The following is a 10,095-nucleotide window of genomic DNA, read 5'->3' as shown; positions in this document are numbered from 1 at the left end:
GTGAACCCTAAGAGATGAAGAGGTGAACAGGTGAATAGGTGGACAGGTGAAGAGGTGAACAGGAGAAGAGATGAGCAGGTAAGCAGGTAACCCTTCTGGCTACGAGTCTCCCCCATTTGGGGGCACTCAGGCTCAGCACCCCTGAAAATATTGTTCGGAAAATAGCCTTATTGTTCACCAGTATTGTGGATTGGTCCAGTTTTTTTTCCGGATTAAACAGCAACGTATGGGCAACACTATCATATAAGTCACTTTTTACACACTCCAAACACAACTATAGACTACTAGTATAAGCATCTAGAAAATGTGGCATAAAATCATGAAATCCTGGGCAGAAATCGGCGTTATGTCTGCCTCAAATCAATATTTTCACCACGAAGCTAGCAGCTAGCCGGATAATCCGGACATCGTTTAGCATTAGCATCACGCAGAGAACGCATACATACCGTCGGTTTTTATCTCTGTGGAAGCACCACAACGCTGTGACTGGACAACGGTCCAATGCCACTGGTCTTCACCGGAAAAAATCCATGGTTTTTGGTCAGGTTTTATGAAATATTAGTACAAAAACATCGAAAATAATCAGTTTTCGAGCGACCGTCATGGCCGCCAAGTGCATCCTGTTTACAGCCGAGCTGTTTCCTGTGGAAGAACCCGCTTTTACACCCGCCTTCCTGAGACTCTGACGCGTCTAAGGAGGGCTCATTGACTGAAATCGACCGATGACAGGCTGAGCTACAGCCCCATACACAGACCAACTGAGAAAATCCTATGGATGAGAGCCAGAAACAGGCTCTGAGAGGACCCTTGCTCTCAAAATGAGTCCTAACATCTGTATTTGGATGTATTGAATAATATGAGTGATAAAAAAAGTGAAATATATAGTTATATAGTATATAAAATTGGAATAGAGCATGAGAGAGAAATGAGCATTCGGCTTAAAATTCTGTACTCAGACCTCCTATTATGCTGGCCTGCTTCACTCAATCTAAGTAAAATTAGCTTAGAGAGACCACAACCCTGTTGTGCTATGACACAGGAGTATTTGTAGGCTTCACTCTGCAATAATTCCAAAACAATGTTCAATGAAAGTGCTTTTTTTTCAGGCGAACCTGGAACTTTTTCAACTTGAGCTGTGCCATAAGTGTATCAGTTATTAACCAGTAACATATACACAATATTTACACAATTGAACACATCTCACAAGTGTTACCTGTATAGACCATCAAAATTATTAAAATAGACCTTGTAGTTAGAGCTGGAGACTCTCTTGAGTATGGGTATGCAATTTTCGAGCAGAGGCCTAAAAATAGGGCTAGTAGTTAAAAGGTTTTAAGAGGTAAACAGGTGGACAGTTAAGAGGTGAACCCTAAGAGGTGAACAGGTGAACAGGTGAAGAGGTGAGCAGGTTAAGAGGTAAACAGGTGAAGAACTGAGTAGGTGAAGCGATGAACAGAACTTCAGGGATCAGGGAGGCGTGACAGTGGAGGCGAGGGCCGGTTATATATCAGCAGGGCTGACGAGATAAAGTGGGACCAGGTGAGCAGGTGGGAGGAGAAGGTCAGGTGACCGGGACAGGCGTGAAAGTGTGAGGGCCTCTGGTGGACAGGTAGAGAATGGCAGAGAAGTGGGAATGTCTCTTTGTGGTCGTTTTGTGTCTCTTCCTGTTTTTTACGTGTCTCTTTGAGAGACATGTTGTCGGTGAAGGCCAGGGGGCCCCCGACACTTCGGGCCCCCTCAGTAATCCATCGTGTTCCAGTTGCTAAAGGAGATAAGAAAGGAAGCATTGAAGGACCTTTCTCCAGTTAGAGGACACTCAGAACCTTCCTGAGACAGAAACAGTCTGGTTTCTACCTCATATGTTTAACGTCTGTTCTTTGGCTCCTCCCCTCAGACCAACAAGGCGGTGTCGAGAGGAGACTTCCACCTGGCGAGCTCCAGTTCAAGGCGGGTTCTCTTCCTGGCGGTGCTGTCGATCACCATCGGGACGGGTATCTATGTGGGCGTGGCCGTGGCGCTTATCGCCTACCTCTCCAAGAACCACCACTGGTAATCCTCGTCGTCAGGGAGGAAACATTACCCATCAGGCACCGGGAATGTGTTTGGGATCTTCACCTGGAGTCTCAGGCTAGAGATTCCACGACCACTTCCTGTTCGTCAGGTGACTCTGGAGTTCAGAACCAATCAGAACACAGGATCTCTGGTGGGCTCCACTTGGTTTTAATGACCATTTGCAGTGTGATTTTTTGTATGATTTGTTTTTACGATGTTTACTTCTTTATTTGGTTCATCTTAATGAGACCTGGTACTTCAAATATACTCTGAAACAATAAGAACATTACTTCATATTCTAGTCATCACATCTTATTCTGGATTATTTCTTGAAACAGTTTGAGGTTCAAGAGGCTTCAGAGATCAGTTGTATAAATATTATACATTACATATAAATGTATAAGTATAAATGTATTTAGTTTTGCTATCGATAATGAGACAATAAACAGGATATACCTTCAAGGACCTTAATGTATTGTCACATAATGTCAAATAACGACAAATAAAGGCTAAACTACTGCAGAATCCGCACCAAAACAGTGGCAGCTTGCAACAGGAAGTGCCTCCTACTAGCTGCTGCTGCCATGATGTGAGCCAGCTCATACTGCGCTACCAGACGCCATTGTTTGCTGACTTCTGACCTGTTGCCTCCGCAAATTGCGCAACCTTAACGCTGGCAGCCTCGTGGGGGGGGGGGGGGGTGAGGGGGGAGCTGCGCTCATGTGATTGGTTGAAAATGATTATGTTGAAAAAAACGCATTTGCGAATCCAGCTACCTCAGGAGAGTCTCAAAAACCCACAAATAAATGTGTAGCGATCCACAAACAAATGCATACAAATCCACAAACAAATAGAAAAATCCACACAGAAATACATACAAATAAAGAAATATATTTGTGATTATTTTTTTTACATTTATATAAATCGTAATTTATTTATGTGTGCATTGGAATGTATTTGTGAATCTTTCTGTTTGCATTTGCAATTATTGAGACTGATCTGACCCCATCATAATCAAACGCTCTGCAGTCTGTAGACAGGAGGGACCGAAGGTGATGGAGTGAAGGGGGGTTCAGGACCCGGCGTGTCACCCGGGGAGGGGGGCAGCAGCAGCAGGAAGTGACGCCACACAAACAGCTGTTCACCGCTCGGTTCTTGTGTTAAAAATGTCTGCTTAATAATAAAATAAAACTGCCTTAACATGCGATAAAATAATTGTCGGCGTTAATGAATGAATGCGTTAACGCGATAATAACGCGATAATAACGCGTTAATAACTTGCCCAGCACTAATATATAAATATAAAGACCTTGTAACAGTGTGTTTGCAGCAGTAATGCATCACAGTGGATGAAGGATGTGAAAGGTTAAAGGCCCACCTGTAGTCCCCCCCCCCCACACACACACACACAGGTGAGCTCACTGCTGGAGGCTGCTTCTCTTTACAATGATTAAATATGATATCATGTCTTTCCAGCAGCAGCGACCTCCAGCGGCTGAACGTCAGACTGCAGTTTATCATTAGAGCGTCGTAACCATAGTTACACAGTAAATAAACTAAAACATGACGTCATCACCTCATCATTACATTAATGTTGATAAAACTTGTTAGTTTAATCCCGGAACGTTCTGAGCGGAGGATTTTTCAGGCGGAACAAAGGATTTTATTTTGAAACGCTTGACCGGAAGTCACCTCTCCGTCTGTTTTTTTCAGGCAGCGGTTTGTCGTGTCGGTGCTCCGTTACTCTCCGGTTCATTACGGTGGTTTAACGGCGTTAACACATTCATGGAGGAAACGTGACACAGCAACCGGAGAGGAAGAGGAGGAGGAGGAGAACTTTTCCCGCCGTAAGAGAACTTACGTTGACGTCTTCCAGTTACCGGAGAGACGAAACGTTCCGGACATATGAAACATTTACATTGTGTGAGTGTGTGTGTGTGAGTGTGAGTGTGTGTGTGTGTGTGTGTGTTGTGGTCTTTTGTTACCATGGTGAAGCTTCTTCATTTATGTGGTACTTGTACTTCATTTATGTGGTACTTATACTTCATTTATGTGGTACTTGTACTTCATTATTTAGTTTTCAGCTGTAGGAAGAAGTATTTAGAAGTTGTACTTATGTATAAGTAGTAATATCACAGTGTAGAAATACTCTGTTACAGGTACAAGTAAAAGTACAAAAGTATTAGCATCAAAATATAGTTAAAGTACCAGAAGTACTCTTGATGCAGACTAATATATACATGAATATTATATGTGTATTTCCTCTACAGGTGTGTCCTGCGTTGTGATGGAGGAGGCGGAGCTTAACCACTACGTCTCCCAGCTGAAGGGGGAGTTCGACAGCTGTGACACTACGGCCACCGGCTTCCTGGACCAAGACGAGCTGACGGAGCTCTGCAGGAAACTGCAGCTGGACGCACACCTGGTGGTGGACACGCTGCTGGGAGGAGGCTGCTACAACAGGGTAACTGGTGCTGGTAATGGTCACTGTTACTAGTCACTGTTACTAGTCACTAGTTACTGGTCACTGTTACTAGTCACTGTTACTAGTCACTAGTTACTGGTAACTGCTACTAGTCACTGTTACTAGTTACTGGTAACTGTTACTAGTCACTGTTACTAGTCACTAGTTACTGGTAACTGCTACTAGTCACTGTTACTAGTTACTGGTAACTGTTACTAGTCACTGTTACTAGTCACTAGTTACTGGTAACTGTTACTAGTCACTGTTACCAGTCACTAGTTACTGGTAACTGCTACTAGTCACTGTTACTAGTTACTGGTAACTGTTACTAGTCACTGTTACTAGTCACTAGTTACTGGTAACGGCTACTAATCACTGTTACTAGTCACTAGTTACTGGTAACTGTTACTAGTCACTGTTACTAGTCACTAGTTACTGGTAACTGCTACTAGTCACTGTTACTAGTTACTGGTAACTGTTACTAGTCACTGTTACTAGTTACTAGTTACTGGTAACTGTTACTAGTCACTGTTACTAGTTACTGGTAACTTACTAGTCACTGTTACTAGTCACTGTTACTAGTTACTGGTTGATGGTCACTGTTACTTCCTCGTGGCTTCATGTTTTCAGGTTGTCCGTCTGTCTCATGAACGTGATATCTCAGAAACACCTTGAGGAAATGTATTAAAATTTTGCACCAACATCCATTTAGAATGTTAAAGTCACTGACCTCACAAATAATTTATTTATTTATTTATCCTACTTGTTCTTCTGCCCCCAAGTGGCCAAACAATGAATTGCATTGTCTTTGACGTTCAGGTGAACTTTGAGGAGTTTAAAGAAGGCTTCGTGGCTGTTCTGTCTCGCTCTCTGGACTTCAGCACATCAGAGTACGACAGCAGCTACTTGGAGCCAGGTAAGACACGGGGGAGGGACCGTATTGGACACGGGGGAGGGACCGTATTGGTGCCAGGTAAGACACGGGGGAGGGACCGTATTGGTGCCAGGTAAGACACGGGGGAGGGACCGTATTGGTGCCAGGTAAGACACGGGGGAGGGACCGTATTGGACACGGGGGAGGGACCGTATTGGTGCCAGGTAAGACACGGGGGAGGGACCGTATTGGACACGGGGGAGGGACCGTATTGGTGCCAGGTAAGACACGGGGGAGGGACCGTATTGGTGCCAGGTAAGACGCGGGGGAGGGACCGTATTGGTGCCAGGTAAGACGCGGGGGAGGGACCGTATTGGACACGGGGGAGGGACCGTATTGGTGCCAGGTAAGACACGGGGAAAATGTGAAAAATGACTGACAATATGTAAAAAATATTTTATAAAATGTTATGAAATATGTAAAAAAAACAGCAACGAGCCTCACTATTGTTCCTTCATCGCCATAAACACGCTGTAGTTTATTCTGACTCAATCACACATACAAATACTCACTACAGCACCAAATGTGGATCAATCAACCGCTGAAAATAGTCCCCAAGAAAGTCTATTTTTCCTGCTGTTTGTTTGATAAAAACTTCAGTCAATGCTGATGAAACTGTCTGTGTTTTTAAAGATTGACGTCTTCAGTGGGAACCAATGAGATTGGAGCTGAGACAGACAGACAGGAAGTCAGACAAAGTTGAGAGACGGACTGACATGTTGTTGGTTTTAGATTCAAACATGAGATTGTTTAGCAAGAAGAAAAATACAGAACAAAGTGTTTTTGTTCATAATCTTTCTTGTTCAGATGGAGAAACTTGAGTATTGTTGTTAGTTCTCTCTGTAAGACGACAAGCTAATGACATCTGAGTCTGGTTCTATTGGTGCTATGCTAAGCTAACATTGTAGCATCTCCATCAACTCTTTAAGATAACGTCCTCTAGAAGTAAATCCGTCTTCAGAACTGGTGGATTTGAGTTTAACGTGCGGCCATCTTTGTCCCAGTTTGTCAGCTGAGTGTGTTGTGATCTCCGTGCTGGTCTCGGTCTACTTGAAGTCCTGGTTCTGCTGCAGAGGATTCCAGTGTGACGGTCGTTATTTGTCTTCCAGTTCTCCTCAGTGACTCCTCCGTCTGTCTCTGTCTCTTCCAGTTGTTCCAGAGGAGGTGAAGCCAAAGTTCGTGAAGGGAACGAAGCGTTACGGCCGTCGCTCTCGGCCCGACGACGCCACGCTGCTGCCGACCGGCGACCCGGAGAACCCGTCAGCGTCCAGAACCGAGGCGGAGGACTCGTCACCGACCGGCGTCCGCAGGGCCAAAGTGAGACGCTCGACGTCTCTGGAGAGCATTGAGGTGAGACCTCCTCCTGCTCCTCCTCCTGCTCCTGCTCCTCCTGCTCCTCCTCCTCCTCCTCCTCCTCCTGCTCCTCCTGCTCCTCCTCCTCCTGCTCCTCCTCCTCCTCCTGCTCCTCCTGCTCCTCCTCCTCCTGCTCCTCCTCCTCCTGCTCCTCCTCCTGCTCCTCCTCCTCCTGCTCCTCCTCAGGTTTCAGAGCACTACCTCTGTGGAACTTGTGAGCTGAGTTCAGTTTGTGGATTTATTGGATCAGCCGTGATGTCACTTCCTGTAACTCTGTGTCAATCACTGTGTAGCCCCGCCCTAAAGCATCCCCTGCTTTATGGTCTGTTTGACTCTAAATGGACCATAATGTACGAAATGAACATCATGCTGTATTGAAGAAGACTTGAAACTAGAGATTGAGACCATAAACTCATGTTTACAATGTTTACTGAGGTAATAAATCAAGAGAGAAGTAGAGTCATTTTCTCATAGACTTCTATACAACCAGAGGAGTCGCCCCCTGGTGGACATTAGAGAGAATGCAGCTTTAAGACTTGAAGCTTTGAAGAACTTTAAAGAACCGGAGGTTTCCTTCTGGTTTATACTTTATAACCAAAACACCCACAAAACATAGTAATATTTAGATATTCCTCTCTGGTGTCGCTGTGAATCTTGTCTTATCTCCACCACCTCGTTTACATCAGGAACCCTCGTCATCTTTCTGTCACCATGACACCATCACGGTGCTGTGTGACCTCTGACCTCATCACTGCTGCTTTCGGAGTCAAAGCTTCTTCCTCTTGTTTGACCTCATCGGAGGAAGATAATGTGAAGGAGAAGCTGGTCTCACCATGAACACACACACACACACACACGTACACACACACACTCACAGAGAAACACACTCACACTCGAGGCTCATTGTGTGTGTGTTGGGTTTAGTCGGTTTAGTCGGTTTCAAATATCAGATGTGCTGTGATTCTGCTCCAGTTTCTGCTGTGAATACCTGAAGGAGGAGAGGAGGAGGAGGAGGGGGGGGGCTGGCTGGAGGAGGTTTCTGTGGTTTTGGGGCGTTGGAGGATTGTCAGGAAGTGGGTTTGTGAGGAATGTTGTGCTGCAGACGCTCTGAGCTGAAGAAGAATGTTGAGTTTTCTCTGAGTCAAGTTCTTTAAAACAGACAAACTGCTTCTGTTCTATTCTGACTCCTCCTCTTCTGTATCACACACACACACACACACACACATATATATATACACACACACATATACACATTGTTTTCTTCATTAGAAAGATGCCTTTGAGTCACTCGGTGGTTGATGAGATGCTGTTGGTGTTGAAGCCTTAAAGACGGTGAACACTGAGGGTTAATCAGTGATCAGCTGAGAGGTCAGAGGTCACTGAGTGCATCAGGCTCAAGTTCAGCTGCTCCTTTAAAACAATCTGCTTCAAACACGGTGGAAGAGTCACAGGTTCAGTTCTACATGCTGAGCTCTTTAGGGCGACACGAGGCCTCTACACACACACACACACACACATACACAGAGAAACACACACACACACAGAAACACACACACACACACACACACAGTGAAACACATAGACACACACACACACACACAGAGAAAGACACACACACACACACACAGAAACACACACACACACACAGAAACACACACACACACACACACACACAGAAACACACACACACACACACACAGAAACACACACACACACACAGAAACACACACACAGAAACACACAGAAACACACACACACACACAGAAACACACACACAGAAACACACACACACAGTGACCTCCATGTTTTTCCTCTGCAGAGCCTGAAGACTGATGAGGAGGCAGGAAGTCAGAAGGAGAACATCCAGCCAGACCTTCAGAGTAAAGGTCCTGTCTGCTGTGAACACTTTGATAAAAAGTCAAACACAGAGACTGTAAACTACGACTCCCATGATGCAATGCCACACCCAATCACAGAGCTTAGAATTGTGTTTGAACGTTTGGATGAATTCAGAGACTTCACCACCCAGCAGGTGGCAGCTGAGGCTCATGGGTAACGTAGTATTCTCAGCTGGCGTGTATATTGTGTGGTACTGGGATGTACTGTGATCTGTTCTTCAGCAACAGTACTAGTACCGCTGTGTAGGAATACTCTGTAACAGTAAAAGTCCTGCATTCCACATCTTAATAAGCATCAGATGTACTTAAAGTATACAGTAAAAGTACTCATGATGCATCAATAATACTTATTATAATAGTGATGCATCATGAGTTCATCACTTTGAAGGTGTAGCTTTATATTCACTTTATATACTGCTGGTAGTTTAATCTGTAATACATCATGATGGGTGCAGGTCCTCAGCAGCAGCAGCAGCAGCAGCAGGAGGAGGAGGAGGAGGAGGAGCTGGGGGTCGGAGGAGGAGATCAGCTGAGCCTTCAGCAGCTCAGCACAGAGGTGAGGACCCACAGGAGGAAGTTATCTGTGATGTCATGAGGTCATCAGTAACTGATCAGACGTTCAAACAGGACCTGGATGGCAGAGCCAGCGTCGTGGACTTCCAGAAGGTTCTGTGTGGCTCCGCCCCCTTCTCCTGCTCCACCCCCGTACGATCAGCTGACCTGCAGAGGGCGCCACGGCAGGTCAGACGCTCACTTCATGTACGAGTACACGTAGTAGAGTGAGGGTGAAGTACTGCACTGAGCATCAATATAAAGATATCACTAAGAGATGATTTATGACTATATCAATATAAAGATATCAATAAGAGATGATTTATGACTATAACAATATAAAGATATCAATAAGAGATGATTTATGACTATAACAATATAAAGATATCAATAAGAGATGATTTATGACTATATCAATATAAAGATATCAATAAGAGATGATTTATGACTATAACAATATAAAGATATCAATAAGAGATGATTTATGACTATATCAATATAAAGATATCAATAAGAGATGATTTATGACTATAACAATATAAAGATATCAATAAGAGATGATTTATGACTATAACAATATAAAGATATCAATAAGAGATGATTTATGACTATAACAATATAAAGATATCAATAAGAGATGATTTATGACTATAACAATATAAAGATATCAATAAGAGATGATTTATGACTATAACAATATAAAGATATCAATAAGAGATGATTTATGACTATATCAATATAAAGATATCAATAAGAGATGATTTATGACTATATCAATATAAAGATATCAATAAGAGATGATTTATGACTATAACAATATAAAGATATCAATAAGAGATGAT

The 10,095-nt window shown here is 43.9% G+C and overlaps 1 protein-coding gene across 1 annotated transcript; it reads left to right on the top strand.

The window, feature by feature from the left end:
- The first annotated feature begins 3,760 nt into the window (after window positions 1-3,760).
- Window positions 3,761-9,842, top strand: LOC142943707 (ninein-like protein). Its single transcript, XM_076085374.1, has 7 exons — window positions 3,761-3,899; window positions 4,323-4,516; window positions 5,336-5,432; window positions 6,601-6,800; window positions 8,623-8,689; window positions 9,157-9,257; window positions 9,329-9,842. The coding sequence occupies exons 2-7, from the start codon at window positions 4,340-4,342 to the stop codon at window positions 9,482-9,484; spliced, it is 798 nt and encodes a 265-aa protein (XP_075941489.1). The 5' UTR covers window positions 3,761-3,899; window positions 4,323-4,339; the 3' UTR covers window positions 9,485-9,842.
- The last annotated feature ends 253 nt before the right edge of the window (window positions 9,843-10,095 follow it).

The sequence above is a fragment of the Anarhichas minor genome, unplaced genomic scaffold (assembly GCF_050575085.1).
Source record: "Anarhichas minor isolate MPS153535 unplaced genomic scaffold, ASM5057508v1 ptg000154l, whole genome shotgun sequence".
In the NCBI taxonomy this organism is placed as follows: Eukaryota; Metazoa; Chordata; class Actinopteri; order Perciformes; family Anarhichadidae; genus Anarhichas; species Anarhichas minor.
The sequence above is the reverse complement of the archived record's forward strand: the minus strand, read 5'-3'. Positions and strand labels throughout refer to the sequence as shown.

What these genes read in the sequence shown, in the direction of transcription:
- LOC142943707 (XM_076085374.1), top strand. Translation starts at nt 4,340, where the DNA reads ATGGAGGAGGCGGAGCTTAACCACTACGTCTCCCAGCTGAAGGGGGAG. An exon ending in CGTCTCTGGAGAGCATTGAG is followed by an intron (nt 6,801 to 8,622) that starts GTGAGACCTCCT and finishes TTTCCTCTGCAG; the next exon opens with AGCCTGAAGACTGATGAGGA. An exon ending in GCCAGACCTTCAGAGTAAAG is followed by an intron (nt 8,690 to 9,156) that starts GTCCTGTCTGCT and finishes TGATGGGTGCAG; the next exon opens with GTCCTCAGCAGCAGCAGCAG.